We start from the raw sequence: 23,531 nt of genomic DNA on the forward strand, positions 1-23,531 counted from the left end.
ATTGTGCAAAATTTGAACGCTATAAAGTGCGACGGTTCTTGAGTTTTGTTGCAAACACACACACTCACTCACAGACAACTTTTCTCCGACTCCGCTATACACGATACATAGATTCGTTCACTCATCTATAAAGAGTATATCTTGTGACTTTGAAAATTCATACATTGTAAACCATTGCCAGAACTTTATCAAACTTCAATACGATATAGATACATATATTATAAATTAATTTGTAGCATTTTAGAATTTTTCTTTTGCCCAAAAGTTGTTGTTAATTATGTAAACTAACTTTTTTTAAGAAACGGTAAACGCTATAAAACAAATTAAAAGCGTATTTTGAAGGTCATTGTGTTAGTAATAGAAATATTTATAATACAAAGGCGTATTGTGAAGGATATCATTGATATAAAGTAAACTAACATTTAATTAGTTGCGCCCGCTAATAGAGCTCATCACAGCTGGCAGCCGCCATCTTAGTAAAGATTAGTGAAAAATACTGGCTTCACGTCGCGGCCAACATGCTCCATCTATTGGTCTTATGTGATCGTTGACTCATCACTACAACGCCTGAGCCATGTCACCATCAACTGGTCAGGCCAAGTTCCGCAATAATCTCACGTCCACACTGTTGTTCGCAGGTTAGACTCAACAAACTAAACGCCAGTATGGCTGCTACAGACGACCTTACCGTGCAATGCTGTGACTAGCAACACTCATGACACTGTGTCAATGGGTTGAAACTCAACATTTGTTGTCGCAAAGTTACGGAGTTATGCCAATAAAACAGTTTATTTAGAAACCTAATAAATAATAGTATTTCTAATAAGATAAATCTCCTAGGAAAATTTAATGTCAATAATTTAATTCATCATGTTATTTTTTTTTCCATTCACAACTAGGACGAGTAACTTGTCTGTGGTATCTTTAACGACTTTTTAAAACCCTAAAGCTTTCCCTAAAAAAACTAAAAGTAAATAAAAATATGTCTAATCAAACTTTTGGACATTTGCCTACTGAATCTGACCTGGGAGTGTGCAATCAAAATTAAACACCACTCACCATCTTTATAATGTTAACCATCTTGTGAGTCAACTGAATAGTATAGTTACTATGTTTCTAGTGTTAATGACATATTGTTTATTTACTTTCTTAAAAAACGGGCTAAACAATTTCAATTACATTTCAAAATATGAAATCCCTGACATTTATTTAAAACACTAAGTGTTACAAGTCTTGTAACATTTAAAAAACGCTACTTAAAGGTAAAGGTATAGAAAATATGAAGCCAAATAATTGCAAATGTTTACTGTTAATGATGATTTCACACTAAAATTATAATCAGCGTATTCAATCTAGTCATAACTTATGAGTTAAAAAACGTTTAAAATATTTCCAATACGTGTTCAATAGTCTTGAACCTCATACTCGTAGTTGCCGCGGCCGTTGTGTTCATCGTTGGCGGGAATGTCACTGGCAACTTGTCTCTCTCGTTCTTCCTCTGTCTTCTCGTACTTGACGTTTCCTTCCTCAAAGTCCGGCTCGTCGTAGTTGTTGCTGTAATCTGGATAGTCTGTAACAAAACCCACGTCAATCCTTCAACAGTCGTTGGTATGAATAGAATATCTACATAGGAGTAGAGAGTATATATCCTAAACAATACGGGATTTTGTGTATTTAGCAATTGAAAACTAATTTAGACTATTTTTACTACTATGACATTTAAAATTATTTTTACATGTAATTTTTACCCGTTTTGTGTCACTTACTTGGTAATCCATGTAAACTCTTGTCTTCAATGTCAAGCACATACGAAAATTTGTAATAGCCTCACGGTTCTTTTAAATGTCAGATCTCGTTACATTTCCAAAACCGGATATAATCTAGCTAAACTCCATTTATTTTTTTCCCCTTTTTTATCTGCTCCACTATCTCAATACTTTTCTACAGAAACACTATTGACATAGTTATAGACGTGGATAATCAAAGTACACATTACGTGGGTAATCAAATCACAGTACATATTACTTTACATCACTCACCATCTATAGGTTCCTGCTTGATCCTAACTTTCTCCTCATAGTCGGGGTCTCTTTCACGTTTCTCCCTCTCTCTCCGTTCTCGCTTCCTCTCCCTGTCTCTGGAATGACTCCTGCGTCTCTTGCGTTCCCTGTCTCGCTCACCACGCTCACCACGCTCGCCTCGGTCACCTCTGTCGCCTCGATCGCCTCGGTCACCGCGGTCTCGGTCTCTCTCTCTCCTCGGTTTCTCCACAAACTCCTCCACTTCCTCCACATCAGCGTCCTTGACGCGGTCCCTGCTGCGTCTGCGTCTCTTGTCTCGTGATCGGCTGCAAATAAACAACCAGTCACTATGAATCCTAGGTTAGTGTTTTCAAGCCAGTGGTAAGCAGAAGACACCGTGGCACCAGAGTCCAGCTGATCTACACTAATTGGGAACAGTATCCTTGCAGAGCTGGACTACAGGTTTTGTTTGTGTGGCTTTGTTGTGTGTTTTACCAAAGAATACATATCTAATCAAAACCCTCACTGAGCCAGTAAAAACATAGCGTTTGAATCTGTTGTCTACAACAGAATATAGGTGCGCTGCCGTCACTGACTGGCAGGCTGGGCCAGATGAGGGGATGGAAGAAAAATGACAAGAAAAACTTAAAAAACTCAGTGACAGATTCTTGTGTACTAGCAGATTCACGCAATGTTTGGTTTTAACTGGCTCAGTGAGATTTTTGGGTTGGGTCTCAATTAATTAATCATACTCAGTAGAGTCAACAGATGATAACCGATCACTGAGACGTCAAATCACCAATCCACTAACAGTGTAGTTTCTCACCTGCGAGACTTGCGCCTCTTCTCACGTTCACGCTCTCTGCTGCGAGATCGTCTGCGAGGTTCCCTCTCTCTGTCCCTCTCTCGGTCCCTCCCACCTCTCTCTCCGGCAGCTTCCCTCTCCCTCTCCAGACGATAGCGCTCTCTCTCTCGCTCGTTGTCTTCACGTCCAGAGTGCTTCAAGTTCACCTCCGGCCCGCCTCGTCTCGTACCTCCAAGTCCTCCACCTGAGACACAAAAAGTTAAGGATTAGTAAAAGATATAAAGCCATAATGAAGCTGAAATATTATACTTGTCCGGGAAATAGGTTTACCAAACAATTATGGCAGGATTAACATACAAGTACGGTAAACAAGTTTGGACAAGTGGTGTACATGTACAATATTTTTGCCATTCTGCCCTACTCTAATTAAGTTGACATTAACAATCACTATTAAACTCACAACTTATCTGATAGCTTATGTTTTCATTTGTAACCACTGACAGCAAATATAATATTAGACTCTTAAATAATAAACTTGTTTTGTAATTTTTTCTGTAGGGTTAAGTTTAGTTTAAAGTTTGTTACATTGATAATTAATTAAGCTTATGAAATGAGGAGTTCAGAATAATGGAATTTTCTGGACAGAGTAGTGTGGCAACAATAATATTTTGGTTTAAGAATCTACAAAAAATTAGTACACAACAATACTTAATGCTAATAACTTTGTTTCAAAACTTGCCTGGAAAGCAGAGTGGTTACAGTGCTTGCCTTCAAATATGAAGGTCGCTGGTTTGATTCCAACTGAGATCGTTACCAGACCCGGATGTCATTTGTCATTGGGCTGTGAATTAATTATGCTTTCTAACAAAATGGTCGACGTTAGATACTAACAAAACCTGGGTTTGAACCTTCCCCTTTCAAAAACGTTAATAAAACCCAATAATGGTGCAATAATAGGCACAACAACAAAATCAAGTTTGTTAGAAGATTTTATAGATGTGTTTGGTTTGAGTCTTCTTTTTGACAGTGCAACAGATCAATAATTGTCCGATGCCCCTGATAATGACCAAGACCTAAAATAACGTAGAGAAATAGTTTTACCGAGTCTTCGTGGCATCCATCCCTTGACGGTCCGTCCCCGCTCAACATCCACCAACACTCTGCGTCCGTCGATCTTCTTGCCATCAGCGTGTTTGTAAGCAGCTGCAAACCAACACATTACCAACATTACACATTGTAACTAGCGTCCGCAATGGAGACCATACAAACCTGGTATACAAACCTCTCCTCGTTCACCACCCAACATAACCTATTTGGCTTTTATTTGTATTTAATACTTAACCGATGGAATGGTGAATACGATCGGGGAAAGAAAAGTGTTTTTGAAGCTTGAAACTGAACATGAATTGTCCCAAGGAAACAAATTTTCAGTAAGGAAATAGCATGCAATGGATACTTAAATAAAAAAAACGCATTTCATATGCAATTTTTAACAGAAAAATTAGGCTAACTAAAGCCAGGTAAAATTCATACAGCAAAATTTTCCTACAAAAGGTAATAAGCATTTCAAATTAAAGCTATGTTAAAAAAATGTTACTTTTGTAAAGAACCTATATGAAGAATAGTGTACATCCCTTAGGTGTTGATTAAGAGTAGTAAATATTATATTTGAGCTATTAGGAAGGGGAATTTGAACAAATCTCACGATCTATTATGATTTCCATGCAACATATATGCATCTGCTTAGCTTCAATACAAATGGATACATCCATTATTCAAATACTGTATACTAGTATCAAATTGAGTACCTACCGCACAAGTATGTACTTACATTAACGGAAAGGCAACATATTCAATGCTAGCAATACGGTCTACGGTCCACTCGGGTCCACTTCAGTTAATATTTTTACCTGGTGCGCATTTACTTACGTCAAGCGCAAACCATATTATTCAAAGTGATAGTTTTACATTACTAAGTAAAATAGATTTTGGAAGAAAATATTTGATTGGAATATTTTTAATTTTTATTCTACACTTAATGGCATTATCTTTATAGGTTGGCTATTAAATGCATTGCAGATGGTTAGAGGATTTTGATGTATATTTTCTATTAACATGTTGGATCTTGACTCTATTGGGTTTATTTGACAAAGTATTGAATTTATCTTCTGATTTGCTCAGAAAGTTATAGGAAATAAACTCTCATGACTCAAAGAAAATCATGGGAAAATTACTTAAAAAACTGTGATTAAAAAATAGAAATTGATTGGACATAATGATAATAGTTGTAAAATGACCTTTTAACTCATCTTCAACTGATTTTAAAATCTGTTTTGGAAAAAGACTTTAGTTAGTTTAGCAGTACTTTGGCATTATTGAAATTTCAAACAAACAGATTAATAAAGAAATCACAAAAATGCTAGTTCTACTTTTAAACTATTTTAATAGGAATAAATACAGGGTGAATAAAAAGTCAAGACCCCCCCCCCCCTCTAATATTTTTCCAAGTAAATATACAGAGATATCCTTTTGGTGGTCGAGCAATCTTAGCAGGAAGTTTCATTTTATCATTTTGAAACTTTTGAGTGGCCCCCCAAAAGGGGGTATTTGGGGGGCAACTCAAATATTTTAAATGTAAACCCCCTTCAAGTGACACCTCATTTTGAAGTGTTTACAAAAACTTAAAGAATGGTGAAAACTAGAGGTCGCTATCTCTTCTCTATCCAAAATGGTAGCCCGTCAAATGTTGTGGAAAATCAACGGTAAAATTGTTAATATTGGCTGCCATTTTGGATAGAGAAGAGATAGCAAGCTCTGGTTTCCACCATTCTTTAAGTTTTTGTAAACACTTCAAAATGAGGTGTCACTTGAAGGGGGTTTACATTTAAAATTTTTGAGTGTTCCCCAAAAGGGGGGATCGGGGGACAACTAAAAATGTTTCAATAGAAACCCATCAAGTCACACCTCATTTTGAAGTGTTTAAACAAACTTAAAGAATGGTGAAAACCAGAGCTCGCTATCTCTTTTCTATCCAAAATGGCAGCCAATATTAACAATTTTACCATTGATTTTCCACAACATTTGACGGGCTACCATTTTGGATAGAGAAGAGATAGTGACCTCTAGTTTTCACCATTCTTTAAGTTTTTGTAAACACTTCAAAATGAGGTGTCACTTGAAGGGGGTTTACATTTAAAATATTTGAGTTGCCCCCCAAATCCCCCCTTTTGGGGGGACCCTCAAAAATGAAAAATGATAAAATGAAACTTCCTGCTAACATTGCTCGACCACCAAAAGGATATCTCTGTATATTTACTTGGAAAAATATCAGAGGGGGGGGTCTTGACTTTTTATTCACCCTGTATAAAATAAAGATTTACCAGTAAAATTTCTTTTGCTCATCCAACTTTCTTATTTCATTCAGAATCCCATGTTATTTAAAGAAATGTGAACGTAAAAACACTAGTTTCACTCTTATATATGTTTATGATAATCTTTTCAATATTTTCTTTTTGAACTAAATAATGTTTTCTTGTATTGCTAACAACCATACACACCTTTGGTTGGTTCCAACCAACAATAAATAGTTTAACTATATTACAATAGTTATCTAGCATTTGTATATGTATTCTGTTCTGTAATACTATTATTCTAGGCTTAGACTAAAACCACTTACAATATTCTTGGGCTAACTTCGACTTTGTGATGACATCACAATTAATTAATTGTTAATAAAGAAATATGGTAGGTCAAAGAAAATGATTAATTATTCAATTAATTCACCAAAAAATATATACACATACGGTTTACAAGAAAAAGGAAAACCATTATTAGTTTTGACAATAAATTAACATGACGACTCTTGAAATTCATCAAACATCAACTAAGCAAACAATTTGACAGTTTAATAATGTTTCTTTACATTACGATAATCAATATTTATTTGATCTGCCATATTAAAGAGAGCTTAAATGTGAGTCATACATTTACTTGACCTACGACCGTTTCTTAAACTAGCTTTTTCAATTCAGTTCTAAAAATTGAAAAGATTCACTTTACAGTATTGTTTACTTACTTTATAGTAATACAATACAGTACAAAATAGTACCAATGAGGTTTAAAAATTGAGAGAAAAAATTTAAATAGTAATACTTTGATTGAACTTCAATTTATCAGTTGTATAAACAATTTAATTGATTAAACAATGAGTGAGTGGTTGGGACAATAAGTCGTTGCATCACAATCAGTGGCAATGAGAGGTTATAAACAAAAACATAACCTCTCTTAGAAGTTATCAGTAGTGATTTTTATTTTTTAGTAATTAAAAAACGGTCGTAGGGAAAAGTAGATTAAGCAACTCACGTAATTAGCCTTTACGACACTCGTAGAAGTTTCAAAGGCACCCGCGTTCAAAAAGCCAAAGCCCACTCCAAGGCTCCAAGGCTGGTACGTTAAATTTTCTACTTGTGTCGTAAAGACTATCCTTACACGATCATGGCGTAAACTACTATTACCATTCAGTTATACCACTTACGCTCTATTGTGATAACTTCTTTAGTTAGTTAAAGCTTTGCTCGAGTTAAACCAGCTAAAATTGTGCATTCTTTACTTCAACCCACATCCTTAACTATCAGATTTGATTTTTCAAAACCATTGATTTTCTACATTATACAACATACAATAGATTCATTTATCGTTTTCTACCTGTTTCCTTGTTAAATAGTAAACTCCCTAGGATGATGATTGTTGAATGGTCTTCTTATGAGTGAAATCTCTTCTTGAGCATCCTGTCTTCCTTACCATTCATCGATATTATCTCATCTTCCTCATTTAACACTTACCAAACCCTTAAATACTTGTGTACCTTAGACATACTACCTTTCCTGTTTCAATTCAATGTAGATCTTCATCCCTCAACTCCTACGAGTATTGGTGGTTTATACCTTCAATTGGCCTAACTAAAATGATTCTTTTCCTTTTCTCTCTGGTCCTCAATTATCAACAATAATTTTAAAACAATATTACTGTATAGCTTCAACCATAAATTCTTAACAACATTTGTAGTGTTCTTAAACTTCTTTCTTTTTTAAGCCCTGGTCCATGTTTACCTCTTCATCTGTGGTCCTCTTGGAATTCTTTGTGACTTACCAAAATTTCCTCATACGTATAATTGGAATTATTCAGACATGATGAGAATACCAAAAGCTCATAGCTTCATTTTTGTACAGGTGTATAAGATCCATGAATGCTAAACTACCAAAACTGTTAAAAACTACGACCTTCAATTTAAATCATCCCATTTAATTTAAGTGATCGCAGATATTAGTAATATTACATAATAGGGACCCAGTACAAACAGTGATTGTTAAAGCATTTGATATGTTAAACCAAACTTACCAGCCCAATAATTGTGTTTCAAATGTTTACATACGATCAAACTTACCATTTTATGTAATAACGACAATGGTAAAAGTTTTGAAAATTTTCCAATTATGCCTTCAAAGTAACTGGACTAGTATTAAATCACTCGTGATGATATTTGCTTCATAAACTTGTTCTCTGCTAGCTACTGCAATTCATGTCATGCCATACTGGCACAGGGTGCGTACGACTCCTGTCGGAGTCACAGTAGGCTTATAGATTTATAAAATATTGGTCTACAGTGAACTCAGCTTTTTTTAGGGATTGACTTAACTATGTCAGCCTGTTGTGCCGGTCTCATATTTTAGTTGCATCCGTTTTCTGTTCTTGCCACCAGAGCCCCTGGCGGACGGCTCCGGCTGGAGCCCCTTAGTTTGTGTGCTTACTATGAGCTTACTTCTTGCCACATTTTAGGGCCTCCTTGTTTATTCTTTTCAACAGTAAGCATGTGAAAATTAACTAGTAAATTATTACCCACAATAACATAATTAAAAATAATTTTTACCTGTTTCAATTTTTTTTAAAGACAAACTCTTATTGAATTATGCTCTGGAAAGACTCTTTGCATGATCCAAAATCATAAAAATTATGATGAATTTAAAAAGTTTCCAAATATTTAATCAATTATTACTGAATAAGATAAAAAAATGCTCTCATAGAGGTCAAATGGTACATTGCTCAAGATGGTTTGTCAAGCTGTAGATAAAGAAATTAAAAAATGTTGATGACCATTTAAATTTTAAACCCTTGGAAACAACATTTTGCTTCTACAGAACTACTCAAGTTTCATAATAGGTCATTTACACCATGTAATTTTCAGTGTAGCATAACGTGTACATAACGTATAGATATTTAATGCTACAAAATAATAAAACTCCACTCGATTACCATCCTCATTATACCATCTTACAGCTGGGATATCTAATGCTCCGTTCAACCTTTTGGTTTCCTCTTCTCTATCCAAAGTTGCAACACTTTTACACTTCAATAAGGCTAAGTAAGATTAATACAACTTAACTTCAAAAAGCTTACATGAAAAATTTGTTACCTGTACATTTCTTATACCTTGATGAAGCTATTTAATATGAACCCTTTAAGCTCATCTTACCACAATTAAAATCACTTGTTTCATGTCTTACCTGACAGGCTTACAAAACTACTCATCTACTTACAAATTTTCAAAGGTATGCCAATCCATACTCCATACTTACTCCTATGTGTGTATATATATTTTTCATTGATTCAAAAGATCGTTTGGCAAATTAAATTATTCCTTCTGTGAGTTAATTAAATCTATAAATATTGATGGTTGTTTAAAGTCTAACTTCCAACTTTCACCTTTATTCCAATTGAAAATATTCCCAAACCATTTCTGAGAAACTTACCATAATGGAATTACAGTAGAACTCCAATTATCCAAATCAATTGGGACCAAACCACTATCAGATTATAACAAATTTTGATGGTCAAATTTTTACTATGCAACAGAGTTTTATTTTTACGCGGGAAATGATAGAAAAAAGCAGAGCTTTTCCTTCCAGGATCTAGAAATGTGTCTGCAAAGATTTCGCAATTGATAAATTCACGTTTTTACCACGATGATGATTTTCCCGGACCTCGACAGACGATGATAATGGCTAGAAGACTTTGAAAGATGTTCAAGTTATAATTATTATTATTAGATGGGGACGCCACCTAGGTGCATATTTTAACTCAAATATGAGTGAAGGATAAGTGTAGAATAGAAGATCAGCTGTTTCATTGGCCAGGATCATCTATATATAAAGCCAAAAGTACCCATGAACTTTTGAGAAAACTACAAGTCACACCCCCATAAACCATATACTTAAAATGTTCGTCATGACGAGAAACCTTGCGCAAAATTATCCATTATTTCATAAATTGCCCTATAAGGTCGTAATTGCTTTCCAAAGGGAACTTTCCATTTACCTAATGTTAAAAATACCTCAGCTGTTATTATTTGTTTGTATTACCAATTACCATTACTGTATTCTGTTTTGTTTATTTCATCTTAACTTAACCAATCAATAGTTTTATTAATACTAATGTAGTAAAACGGGGTGGAGCCCGTGGGTAACAGCTAGTTTATTTAAAGCCCAATGATCAGAGACAGCTAGGTCCAGTTTTGAACCATCAAAAAGTTACAGACAATCAGGATCGAACCAGCGACCTCTTGATTGTTAGGTGAGCACTATAACCACACAGCTACGATGGTGATACCTACACGACCGCGGGAGATGTTTAGGATTTTGCTGCGATCAGAGCTTCTGCCTTTCTTTAATAACGATTCTTATTACTATAGTTTTTAAAATTCTCTCTGTAAGTGATTAAGAAAATCAGCTACTCACATAGTTGCGGTTCAGATAATTGGAATTCTACCGAAGGCCTACAGTAAAAAACAGTACAGTATAGAACAAAACTATTGTTATGTCTAGGCATAATTTTAAATTTACATGCAAAACCTTTTTGTTCAAAAAATATATATACTAAGACCAATCACACCATTATTTTAGTGTTTGAGTTAATTTGGGTAACCCTATGCAATCTTTGCAATCTTTAATCAAATCTTTAATCTTTGCAGCAATTATACATCAATAGTGGAAAATTGATTTTGATTTTTATTAGTTGAGAACAATATTATTTACCGCATGTAAATAGTTCATTTTACAATTTTAACAAACAAGCTTTTGGATGTGAGCAGAAAACCATTATTTAATGAGAAATACAGTTTCACTTATTGAACAAAGATGGCCTGTTTACATAATGTCCATTTGTGAAGATGACCAGTCAATTCAGTATCACAGAGCCAAAAATAAAGCTGTGAAATCAAAATTAAATGTTAAACAATTAAAATGTATTGTATATCTATAAACACAGCAACACTTTTTAATTAATTTTTTTATGGATTTCAGCTCATTTCCAAAGGCATGAACACAATCAATAAAATACAATCAGAATTTTAAAACTTAGAATTTGCAAAATGCATTAGTATTTGTATTCAGCTTGATTTTTCTCAGAACTAGAAGATTAAAATGGTATTAATTCACACTCAAATGCTTAGTCAAGTATGAATACTTACTATGTGATTTACAGTATATTTAAAACAATCTTACGTAAAGTATAATACTTTAAATATGTAATTTCATACTCTTTACAAACTAAGATATTTTTCATCTAAAAATAAAATTGTTTTTTTTTTCTTTAATTACAGTGTTCATTTACCTAAAAGCACACCTACCAATATGTTTGAAAACCAGGCAACTCAAGTAAATGATTTAAACTTTAATTCTAATTTTCAAGTTTTCAATACGTCCTAAGTGCAAATCAAACACCCAAAAATATTTTACGGATATTAAAAACTGAAGTCTGGAATTAAATTTAAAATTAAATTAAATTTTTTTAGAAAAAGAAAACTTTCTTAACTGCCCACTTAATTTCGCTGAGTTTTAAATTTATCAATTTCAAATCAGTAACCATAAAAATATCCAGTAGAAATGGCCCTATTGAGGTAAATTCTGCGTTTTCAGTTTAAAAGCACAAAAACGAGGGAGGTAAACCTGGAATAACCTCATAGAGAATTTGTATGTTGGGTCTTACCAGACATACAAACCTATTTAGCCAGGAATGGTACTGTTTCAGACATTTGACAGAGAATTGTGACTCCTCCTCCCACATACTGGACCCAGAACAAGAAAACCAAAATATTAGCTAAGCAAAAGTGAGAAAAAATTGCCCCCCACTCGCAACAAGTCAAGTTGATTTCGGAGTTACTCACAGTGCATGTCACGCTCGTGTTCATACTCAACAAACGCATAGCCTCTCGGCTTCCCGTTGACGGTGTTGTGGATCATGACGATCTGAAACAAGTTACACCAATGAGCTTTATTTGGGAATTTACCAAGGAGACGAAGCTACAACCACAATCTTGATCTAGGTCTATGAACATTGTATTATGTTCTAGAACACCAAGTTAAATTTGTAATATCATATGTAGACTAAAAAGCTCTCAGATTTACACCAAGGAACTCAAAACCTAGTGTTATTTAAGTGGGGATAAATATAAAATGTTTAAGCGAATATTTCAGTAAAAATACAATCAGGCAAAAATGGAAAATAGTTTTGTCTGCAGGTTTGCTTCAGCAGGGGTATTTTGTCACCAGGATAGTTGAAGTGTGTATGTTGTGTTCTATAACTTAGCCTACAATATATCGTTTTATAAATTTGACATGCAGTGATTAAAAAGATGGCCTATTCGACAGAAATCAGCCATTACATCAGCGCAATCCGTCGGAAGCTCGGTTCAACTAGTTATGTTTGAATTACTTCTGAAATCTTTAACATGGAGATGGAAATATATAATTTTATCAGTGGCATATTTGAAAATGAAAATCTACCTAACTTACTTTCTTAATGGCTCCATACATCTCAAATTCTCTGCGGAGTTTGGATTCAGACGTATCATAGTTCTGGAAACAAGACAAACATTTCAGTACATAGCATTATCATTCTACACATATTGTTTACTGATACTGATACACATTTTGTTCCAAACACTGTGGTTAGTTCAATGCCATTCTAATAGAGGACAAGCCAATGACAATTAAGGTAGATTGCTGGTTTGTGGATATATATTCAACAAGTTTATAAATTTACTAATTCGATAAAGACTTTTATGAGGGCTCTCTGTAAATTAATGTCTCCATCGAGCTCTTCTCGCCGCAATGCAAGCTAGTTTTCAAATTCTATGAGTATAAGGAGGATGGAGCTCTTGACAATTTCTTTGTACTAAACCAAATACCTCCTAGACCTACTCCATCTAAAATATTCCATTGAGTACTGTAAACATAATTCTCAATGTTACAAATTTTAAATGTTTTCAGTTAGGAAATACTTACAATTCTTGCTACGAACAGTGTCTTGAACGGGTCAAGAGTGGCTATGCTGTTATTGTGAGGGTCCCCTGGAAAATTAATATGAGATATAACATCCTACCGATAAAATGGATGGATTCACAAGTCTAAATACAATTTTTATATTCTAGTCGAAAAAATGGGCGTTAAAAATTGGCTACCAACAAAAAAACCAAAGGGCTAATAATCAGCCTGTAAGTTACAAATGCTTTTAAAACCACATTGCTCACCAAATAAGTTAAGTTTAAATATGTTTCTTGTTCTAAAAACTCATCATATATATCATGTATATCTTGTAAGTCAGAAGCTTCTTAAATTAGAGAATTTAATTACGAATAAATCAAGTGAAGTTTTTTTTTCCAAATTCAAAATTGTTTTTTTCTCTTTCTAATTTATAAATTATAGCAAAACAATAAATATGTCAAATAAATTGTCAGCCTGTCTTCTTGAATATTCATAGTAATTTTTATAGATTTCATTATGCGTAAACCTTTTAAAACCTAATAATTTTAAAAGTAAAATAATACAAGTTATGTAAACAATATTATGAAAAAGGTTTTTTTTTTAAGTTTAGTTTAAAAATGGATGTAAAATTGTACATTTGTGTATGTTATTAAGTGTATTTTGTTTCAACTTCATTTTCATAAATGTGTTTTCCAGGTGTGTCAACCAAACAGACGGTCGTAGACCATTGTTTATTAAGTGTTTGATTATGTTTATGAGGGGAATGTTTATTTTAAAATAAAGCACTTTATTCATTCATTCATTCATTCATGTATATCTTGTTAAGTGTTTGATACTTAAGGCCAGTTTTCTTAGCTGCCAATTACGGCTGCATTTAGAGGATAATCAATGCATTTTAAAATTCACAAAGACTGCATTTAACAGTCAATCGATATCGATCACCGTTTACCATACTTTACGTATAGCGTCTTGTGAGTCAACAGAATGTTCAATATACCAACTCAAATGATATTACCGGTAGACATATTTTTTAATTACTTTTGATGAATTTTTTGGATCACCGCACAACCATTTTTCAAGAAGTCCTTTCAAAAGGATCAAACTATGGACCACTCTAAAATTGACTCACCTCATTGACCAATAATTTGTTAGGCTAGTCCTCCCTCAACTTTTCTCATTAGTGGTCAATTTTTTTTTTAAGAGTTAGCACTGTCTGTCTACAGAAGTAAGCTTACATAAAGTAAAATTCAAGCTACTTACACAATGCTATCTCTTGTTCAAGTTTGTACGCTACTTGCTCGGCCCTCTCCCTGCGTCTCCTTTCTAAACGTTCTTCTCTTGTTTCCACTCGAGTTGGAGGAGGCGTGTCTTTTGGATCCTAAAGAGCATTTAAATTTCCCATTATTAGCATTATTTGTAAGCAACTTTTAATGTTAACATATTAATGACAGTTTGAAGAAACCACCTTTATCCAAACAAAGGTTTCTTATTTAAAATATTACGTAATCTCTAAACGATAAACGGTACATATATCTAGCAAACATTCGGAGGAAATGTTACAAAAACGCACAAATCTGGGGTTTTGGACGTTTTTAGTTTTACTTCCTAGATAGGAAAAGTACCGATATCGTTGTCGAAATGTAAGTAGAAACCAAAAGTGAACAACACATTGGAAAAGCGAGTTTAGCTACATCTGTAAGTTAAACTTCTGTTACGATCACAGCGAAATCAGATAGATCTTCCAAGATTTCAGCAACATCCACGATCACCCACTGCATTTGTGATGTTTTACTTTGCACTTTACACAACTGTCCTTGAAACGTCGTCAATAAGTGAAAACCTTTTTATTTAGGCTATTGGCGACGATGATTAAAAAAATGTAGGTAAGTTTCCCAGCACTAATACAACACTGATTCACGGCATTTTCCCCGGTTATCATAACTCAAGAACAATCGTTGCACTTGCGATTAATTAAACCGGTTATTAAGTAAGGCACAACGTTTTTAATCTCACTTGGTTTGGATATGCTAACAAAACTTGATCGGAAATGGTTGCGGTATTTGTAAACAAATTTTAATGTAAACATATCAGTGACAGCTAGAAGTGAGAACCCAAACAGCTGATCGTTATTTCATAAAATGTAATAGTAAACATTGGGAGAAAATTTGACAAAAATCGAAAGAAATTGGGTTTTTGATGGTTCGTTATTTTGTTTTCAAAGAAGCGAGGCCCTGTTTTTATGGCCAAAGTCACTCTCACCAATCCAGTAAATACAGAAAAATGATTAGAACCTTGATCGGTAATCTAGTTTTCTAGGAGAAGGCCGCGTAAAATGACATTTTGGCGTTACAGACGGAGTCACAGAATGGACAGACAAACAGACATACAGACAGAAACTGAGATAAGACTCGTTTCGGCTTTCTTAGTCTATGAAACGTAAAAATAACCAAAAACTGCATGATTCTAAGCAATGTACAGACAAAACTCTTTTATTTATTTTATTTATATAGATTTCGGTATAAAATAAATAAATCAACCAAGTTAGATCAAAATATATTCAAAAACAAGAAAACTACAACATTATACAACATTCTCCTTAAGAATAACATGGGAATTTAAAAATAAAATTTTTTTGAACTTTCTCCGTACCTAACCAATAATTGTACCTAAACACTTTGATATAGCCTACTTACCTTATTATTTGTTTTTTTTAAGCACTTTAAAAAGGCCTAGAGAGAAATTGGGAAATTTTGTGTTTAGAGGGTCAAAAATTAGAAAACCCCATTTTCATCCCATTAAACCCCCTTCCTATGGTCCGATCATGCTGGTTCGCGAACTCATTCAAGTTTATCCCGACTTACACCTTTAAACCAAATTTCATCAAAATCGGAAAAAAATTACTCAAGTTATCGTGTTCACGGACACATATATATATATATATATATAGGCCTATATCTATATAATTAATACGCTACATGAAACTTTGTCGGTTGAACTCCTCCGCCATTTCTTAACCGATTTTATCCATTGCCGTCTCATTGGAAAGAGCGTGTCGCGTAGATTTGCAAACTGGCCTTACATTTTTGAAAAAGTCCCTTGGGCTCTGCCCCAGTGGCTTTTAAAGTTCCCATGTTATCCTTATGAAGAACATAATTGTTTACATTTTGATCAGCTGTATAATTTAACTGCTGTTATTTATTTTTCAATTCAATGAAACACATTGAGTACGTTTATTTACTATTTGAGTTTGTTTAAACATAACCCCCAAGACGGATCGTGTTAGTATGGTTGTATCTTAAATTTGTGTATTTATCGTTGTTTTGTGTCGCTATGACGGATCGTGTTAGCATGATTGTAACTTAAATTTGTTCATTTATCGTTGTTTTGTGTAGCTATAATTTGATTATTTGTTGTTGTTTTTTTCTTTTAAATGCCTCCGACACGTGACGACAACGAAACATAGACAGGAGGCGTAATCGTGATGACGACCGCAGCTACAAAACAGTGGCGCGTAATAGGTTTAGTAGGCTAGTATATATAAATCTATATATAGGCCTACCCATATACATATATAAAAATTTGAATGGTGTTTTTGGCCTCTGAAGACATCAAAATGAAAAAGTACCTAAATCGGTCCCGGGCCTAGGTCTTACCATGCCACCTACGGCTACTTCCCTATAGGGAAATTCGCTAAAAGTGGCTTACAGTGGGTTCTTCTACTTACTTTACACATTACAGTAGACCCCCTCTTAACCGACCCTAATGGGACCGGACCTAGGTCGGATAGCTCAAAAGGTCGGATAAAACGGGCAATCCCTAAAGTAACACATAATGAAGTGCTAAGTATTCATTTGGAATTATATAATCATTATTTTGAAGTCATACTTGCATTATTTATAAAATAAACTACTCTTACCTATCTCATTTTTCGTATTGATAGAAAAGTCACAAATAAACACAAAAACACAATAAGTCAAATAGGCCTACTTTCAGTGGAATATATTACAGGGTATAGCCTATACAAAGTCCTGCACGGGCTTAATATTTTCTAAAAGACAACAGATAGGCTAAATCAATGAGATTTGGTACCTACATCAACACCACACCACACCTAAAAATCTACTTTTTCAAGGAACTATCAATTTTCAGTCATATCATGGGGACGTACCGCAAGGAGTCAGAAGGAAATCTTAAATAGAAGCATAGGTTGGCATATAGGTACTCTACATCAAATTAAAGGTCTTTACTAGCAGAATATAATGCCGCAAATTTGAACCCAAACGGACAATTGAGCCAATAATGACAGTTGTTCAAAGAATAATTTAATTTGCATGCTATTATACCTACGCTTACTCCTCAGGGGACACAGCCCTAGGAATCGCAAGAAAATTGTTACGGTAACGTAAGCATAGGTCGATATGCACATCAAATTAAAGGTCTTCACTAGCAATGCCGTAAATTCAAGCTCAAAAGAACACCTGAGTAAAAAATGGCAGTCGTTCAAAATTCAAAATGGCGGATTCAAGAAATCTTTGAACGGCCGCCATTTTGCGCAGGATAGGCCTAAACCTTGTGAAGTGCGGTTTGCGGCATTGTATTCTACTAAAAAGACCTTTCATTTGATGTGCATATTGACCTATGCTCCTATTTAAGATATCCTTCTGACTCCTTGTGGGACAGAAAATTCATAGTTCCTTGAATAAGTAGATTTTTAGGTGTGGTATTGATGTACCAAATCTTATTGATTTATCAGTTGTCGTTTAGAAAATATGAAGCCCGTGCGGGACTTTATAGGCCTACACCCTGTAGGCCTATACTACTAGCATTGACTATTGGATACAGAAGAAGACATCCCATCTATATGGATCAGCTGTCGCCAATTTTTTACTAAAAAAGAATGTAGTTGTGTGAGCCAGTCACAGATTGCGCTAGTGTCTAAAACTCTATTTTGTACCTACCTTATTTTTCGTTACTGACATAGTTGCTGGGTCACAACAGTTGCTATAGCTCATAATAAGTTATCCCATCAGTTTGACTTGGTTAAAAACATCATGTAATCGGCAGAAATCAGTACGGTAATTTAGATCAGCGCAATCTGTAAGTGGTTCACATCAACTAAGACAAATTTGATTAAAAACCTGGCTACAACTTTAACATGGGGATGGAATGTCTAGTTGTTGTATTAATAGTCAAAGCTACTAGGCAAGAGTCAATAAAATTCCTATTTTAATAACTTTAGTAGGCCTACTGTAATTTATTACACAGAGGATACGCGTCCGGTAACCAGGCGTGGATTAGGCGTCCGGTAACCAGACGTGGATTAGGCGTCCGGTAGTGACGTCACCGGGTTGTGGGGTCCCGGAACGCCATTACCACAACGATACGATACACGGCCAGCGTTGTTCGTGGTGTGAGTGGATAGAGTGCTTGGCTGATATCCAAGAGGTCCCTGGTTCGATACCCATCGATTCCTGTAACTTTTTGTCCCAGATTTTGCTTTGATTGTAATTTCTTCTTAACTGTAGGCTACATCTTTTGTTACCGTAGAATTTTTGGCATTTATAATTTTATGTTATGAAGAGAATTGAACCTTCATTTGATTTTTTTCATTATCAGCAAGTTTGGTTGGTTAGGTTAGGTTATGACAGTAACTGCCGGACGCCTAATCCACGTCCGGTTACCGGACGCGTATCCTCTGCGAATTTATTAATTGATGCTTTCCAAATCTATTGTACAGTACGGTACAGAACCTTTTGTCGAAATGAAAGAAACAAGCAACCATTTTGTTACAAGAGAATGTTTATTTATAGCCTCTCACTGGTGGCTCGAAGCACAAAAACTATCTTGACCTTGGAGTTTTGTTAACCCCCCTTCCCTGCCATCCCTATAAGTTGCGTTGTTTGTTTACTCCAGCGATAAGATACCGTAACCAGTTCTCAAAATCGTAAAGCACTTTAAGTTAAGTTTATGATGTTATAAATTTGTTGCACAGATAACAAATCAGATCAGATGTGCTTGAGCTACGAACGATGATGACAAACTGACAATAGGCCCTAGGCTAAGTTTGGCCCTACATCAAGTGACTTTGAATTAGAGAGAAATAAACTGCTAACAATATATCTAAACTTACTTTAGGTCTACTACTAAGTCTTCTGATCACTAATATGTTTCTATATGTTTTTAGGGCATTTTTACGGACAATATGTTTTTAGGGTTAAAAAGCAGGTTGAGCCCTTAGGTAAAATTATATAGGTAGCCGTAGATAAGCTTGAATTGAATACGTTACTCAAAAAAACACAATAAGTTAGCATATAAACACAAGAGCCTAGGGCTGCACTTTACTTGACGTCCTACACTCATTCAATTGTTTTTTCGATTCGATATTTTCATTCGATTGTTTCATTCGATATATCGTTTGGTTAGTTAGGTTAGGTTAACCTTACCTAACTAACCAAACGATATATCGAATGAAGCAATCGATTAATCGATATATCGATCGATATTTTCATTCGAATGAGTGTAGGACGTCAAGTAAAGTGCAGCCGAGCCTAGCCTACTTACCTCGAAACACCCCAAGAAGGACCCCAAACCAAGATAACCCTTGGTTTTCTTCTCGTGGGGTAACTTGGCTACTGGAGGAAGGTATGGTATTGGATCTCGGGGAGCAAAGAGAGCAAGCAAATTCGGAGGTAAAAACTGAGTCATTTTATAAGCTTTTAACAATATACCGGTACCTCCTAAGTTAATAAATTGTAATCACCAAACACCGACACCAAATTAGGTACCTATTTAAAATAGCATGATTTAACTCAAATCGTCAACACTTCACTATAACTATTGTTATCAACTGTTATGTGCTGGCTTAAATTTGTCCTTCGATACCCGAAAATTACACTAGTAGATGTTGGTTAATTGTATTTTATTATTCACAGTGGCGCATCAAAAAATTCACACACTGAAAGCGACGTCGCCATGTTGGTTTGGTTGAGCCTTGAGCCTTGAGCGAGGTTGAGGACGAAGGACGAGGTTGATGTTGAGTTGGGTTGAATTGATAATTAATTTACTTTATTTGGAATGGAGGAGTGAGTGAGGAGAAAAGCAAAAGAGGAGAAGAGTCTGCAAAAGACTGATAGAAGCTTGAACCTTTGATTATAAATACTAGAAACCTTATAGTAGATATTGAGATAGTAGAGTTAGATAGTAGTTGATAGTAGAGTTTATTATAGTAGATATTGTCAATGTTTGAACAGAGCACGAGCGTCTACATAGAGATGGTCAATGCTCTTGGCGCTTGGAAACAGTGCTCTCCGTTTAGAATAATTAGTGTGTAAAAGGGTTGGTCCCATATGGTTGACAACCATTATCCATAGATTTTTGTCCTAAGAAGACACTACGAGCCCGGGATTGTTTTTCACATTACTATTAGATGTTGGTTAATTTTATTTTATTGTTCACAGTGACACATCACAAAATTGGGAACGCGTCAAGGCACCACCTCGTCAACCAGCCACCTCGTCAACTCACTACTAAAAAAGAAGAAGTTTGAGGTGGCGGGATGACGTGGTGGCCCCACTGAGCTATAATTCTAACTGGAGGTAGCACTGAATGTCAAAGATGCGTGTCGCCAGCCGCCATGTTTGCGTGAGGTGGGTGTCCATAAGAAGCCTTGTTATTGCTATGACAAAAAACTCACTGCTATACAACCTAGTTATAAGAAGCCATGTTATTGCTATGGTAAGAAAACTTACTGCTATACCAACCTAACAAAATCAGCGACTCGCTTTTGACAGACTTCTGCCATGGCAGTGCTACCTCCAGTTATAATTTTAGCTCAGTAGGTGGCCCGTTGTTTGGGTGGCATGTTGTCGAGGTGGCACGTTGTCGTGGTGGCACGTTGTTTGGGTGGCACGTTGTCGTGGTGGCACGTTGTCGTGGTGGCACGTTGTCGTGGTGGCACGTTGTCGTGGTGGCACGTTGTCGTGGTGGCACGTTGTCGTGGTGGCACGTTGTCGTGGTGGCACGTTGTCGTGGTGGCACGTTGTCGTGGTGGTGCATATACGTGTTCATACACGTCAATCAGCCACTCTTTAGTGTGGTGGTGGGTTGACGTGGTGGCTGGTTGACGTCTACGTGCGAGGTGGTAGGTTGATGGCACCGAACATTGAGCGTACACGATAACCCAACACCTCGTAAAAGAGTGGTGGCGGGTTGACGTGGTGACACGTTGTCGCCTATGTGCGAGGTGATGGGTTGACGGCAGCGAATATGGGACGTACACGACAACACGCCACCTTCATTGGCAAAAGCGGCCGTTGTCCGAGCATTATAAAATGCATCACTTTTGTAGTTGACATGACGATTTTTTATCTAGTTTACAAGGTACTGGTGGATGTAAAAACATTAGTTATTGTTAAGACACTAATTTCGAACCGGGTTTCCTATAAAGATCTGCCATAAAATTCAATTACGCATCCACGCAAGACAATTTTTTCTTTTAATTATAATGATTATTGTTAGCAAGCTTGTAAAGATAATAAACTTACAATAAATTAACGATTGAGGGCCATGCTATATGAAAATAACAATACTTGTTATTTTCCACATGCTTTTAAACCGTTATACTTGTTTATTGTGACATTCTGTGCATTTGAAATCAACTTCGGGAACCCATGCTAAATAAATTAATTATCTTTTTGTATTTATTAATATAGGCGGAATAGCAGTGCTAGTAGAGGCTGTGAAGTATATCCAAACATACTTCACTTTGAGCATTTTTCTTCCATAAGAATAACATGGGAATCATTCTTTAGTATTTTGTTGTCTTTAAATTGTTGATTGACTACAGTCTTAACTCATTATTATTTCCATTAAATTATGTAGGCCTACATACAAATGATGTACCTCTCACTGGCTAGACGGGAAATCTAACAAGTCAAGTATAGAATTGATAGGTAGTCCACAGTTGAGTGCTGAGAGAGATGAAGATGATATAAAATACAACCACCACAGTCCACAGCTAGCAAACCTGCAGACCAAGCGAATTTCCATTTGCCTGAATTGATTTTAAATTAAATCTATTTAAATAACTTTTGGTTTAACGAGTACATAGGTTTGCTGCTACAGGGAGGCTAATAAAGTGTGTTTTTAGTAAAATTAGTAGCTTAGTATGAAATAAATACATTTACCAAGGTAAATCAAAATATTTTCATAAGCAAGCCAACTACAATTCTTCAATATTATTTCATAAGAATAACATGGATAATTTGAAATTTTTTTAATGTTCTACATAACCAACCGTACAAAACACTTTCGTATGGTAAATTATTTGTTTTTTAAGCTCTTTAAAATGGTCTAGAGAGAAATTGGGAAATTTTGTTTTTTGGGGGTCAAATATTAGAAAGACAAAGTTTCCCCTTAAAACCCCCCGAAATTAAACCCTATTCCCATGTTCCAACATGCTGGTTCGCGAACTCATTCAAGTTTATCCCACCGTACGACTTCAAACCAAATTTCATCAAAATTAGACAAAAATTACTCAAGTTATCGCGTTCACGGACGTTTATATACATATATAAAAATTAGAACAAATCTACCGGGTTGTGTTTTTGGTCTCTAGGGACACCAAAATGAAAAAGTGTATCGTTCCCGGCTCCAGGTCTTAACGTGCCACCTACAGTATTACAGTAATAGTAATTCCCTGAGGGAAATTCGATCATCGCTAAAAACTTTCAAGGCATATTATATTGAGTTATATAAGAAACTGCTTACAAAAAACAAACAAAATGCAAGGTATTGATTGTGTTACAAACTGTCCATTTTATGATTTATCATCCTAAAAGTATATTAAGAAGGCTGTAAATAATTTTTTTACACCATTTTACGATTTTAAGGATTAACTAAAATGGTTTTTTTAATTGCACCCGGTCGAAAACACCGTGTGATCTCCCTTACGTGTTATCAATTCAGTCCAACCTCTGGTGGGTTTTCATTCTGAATGGGTTTCAGGCTCATAATCACAAGAAAACACAAGAAATAATGTTTATAGCGAGCGTATCATTTTGTGACTTTGTCAAGCTCGCTTTGCTTTACCTTGGGCTATGAACGTGTGTTGGGCTATCCACTGTACTATCCGAATACCAATTCGTTAATACCAAGGCAAAAATTTGGTTCGGATTCTACCGCGAATACTAGACAAAAATATTCCAAGGTCTTTTTCTAGTTGGTATTCGTGGATTCCACTATAAACTGTAGGTCACTTAATTAGTTGGCATTAGCTGTGTGGGTTATTAATTAACAACTGTGTCTAAGGAATATGTCGGCCCTATAGTCACTAACAAGACTAGAGGTATAGATACAAATGTTTATCTATCCTACAAAGAGATAGCGGAG

The 23,531-nt window shown here is 35.3% G+C and overlaps 1 protein-coding gene across 1 annotated transcript; it reads right to left on the reverse strand.

The window, feature by feature from the left end:
* Nucleotides 1–1,290: 1,290 nt before the first annotated feature.
* LOC128994095 (U1 small nuclear ribonucleoprotein 70 kDa-like) lies at nucleotides 1,291–20,145 on the reverse strand. Its single transcript, XM_054418351.1, has 9 exons — nucleotides 19,704–20,145; nucleotides 14,403–14,520; nucleotides 13,164–13,228; nucleotides 12,672–12,734; nucleotides 12,044–12,125; nucleotides 3,928–4,029; nucleotides 2,848–3,070; nucleotides 2,040–2,347; nucleotides 1,291–1,570 (listed from the first exon to the last, which is right to left on the reverse strand). Exons 1-9 carry the CDS (start codon nucleotides 19,845–19,847, stop codon nucleotides 1,404–1,406), a joined length of 1,272 nt encoding a protein of 423 aa, XP_054274326.1. The 5' UTR covers nucleotides 19,848–20,145; the 3' UTR covers nucleotides 1,291–1,403.
* Nucleotides 20,146–23,531: the final 3,386 nt, after the last annotated feature.

This window comes from Macrosteles quadrilineatus, unplaced genomic scaffold (genome assembly GCF_028750875.1).
Source record: "Macrosteles quadrilineatus isolate MER2022 unplaced genomic scaffold, UCM_ALF_1.0 Scaffold_5__1_contigs__length_97177068, whole genome shotgun sequence".
NCBI lineage: Eukaryota > Metazoa > Arthropoda > Insecta > Hemiptera > Cicadellidae > Macrosteles > Macrosteles quadrilineatus.

Bases quoted from the DNA above. Each gene is read 5' to 3' on its own strand.
- LOC128994095 (XM_054418351.1), bottom strand. From the start codon at position 19,847: ATGACTCAGTTTTTACCTCCGAATTTGCTTGCTCTCTTTGCTCCCCGA. The intron at 13,229-14,402 runs GTAAGTAGCTTG...TTAATTTTCCAG, and splicing joins TGAACAAGAGATAGCATTGT to GGGACCCTCACAATAACAGC. The intron at 2,348-2,847 runs GTGAGAAACTAC...GTTTATTTGCAG, and splicing joins AAGAGGCGCAAGTCTCGCAG to CCGATCACGAGACAAGAGAC.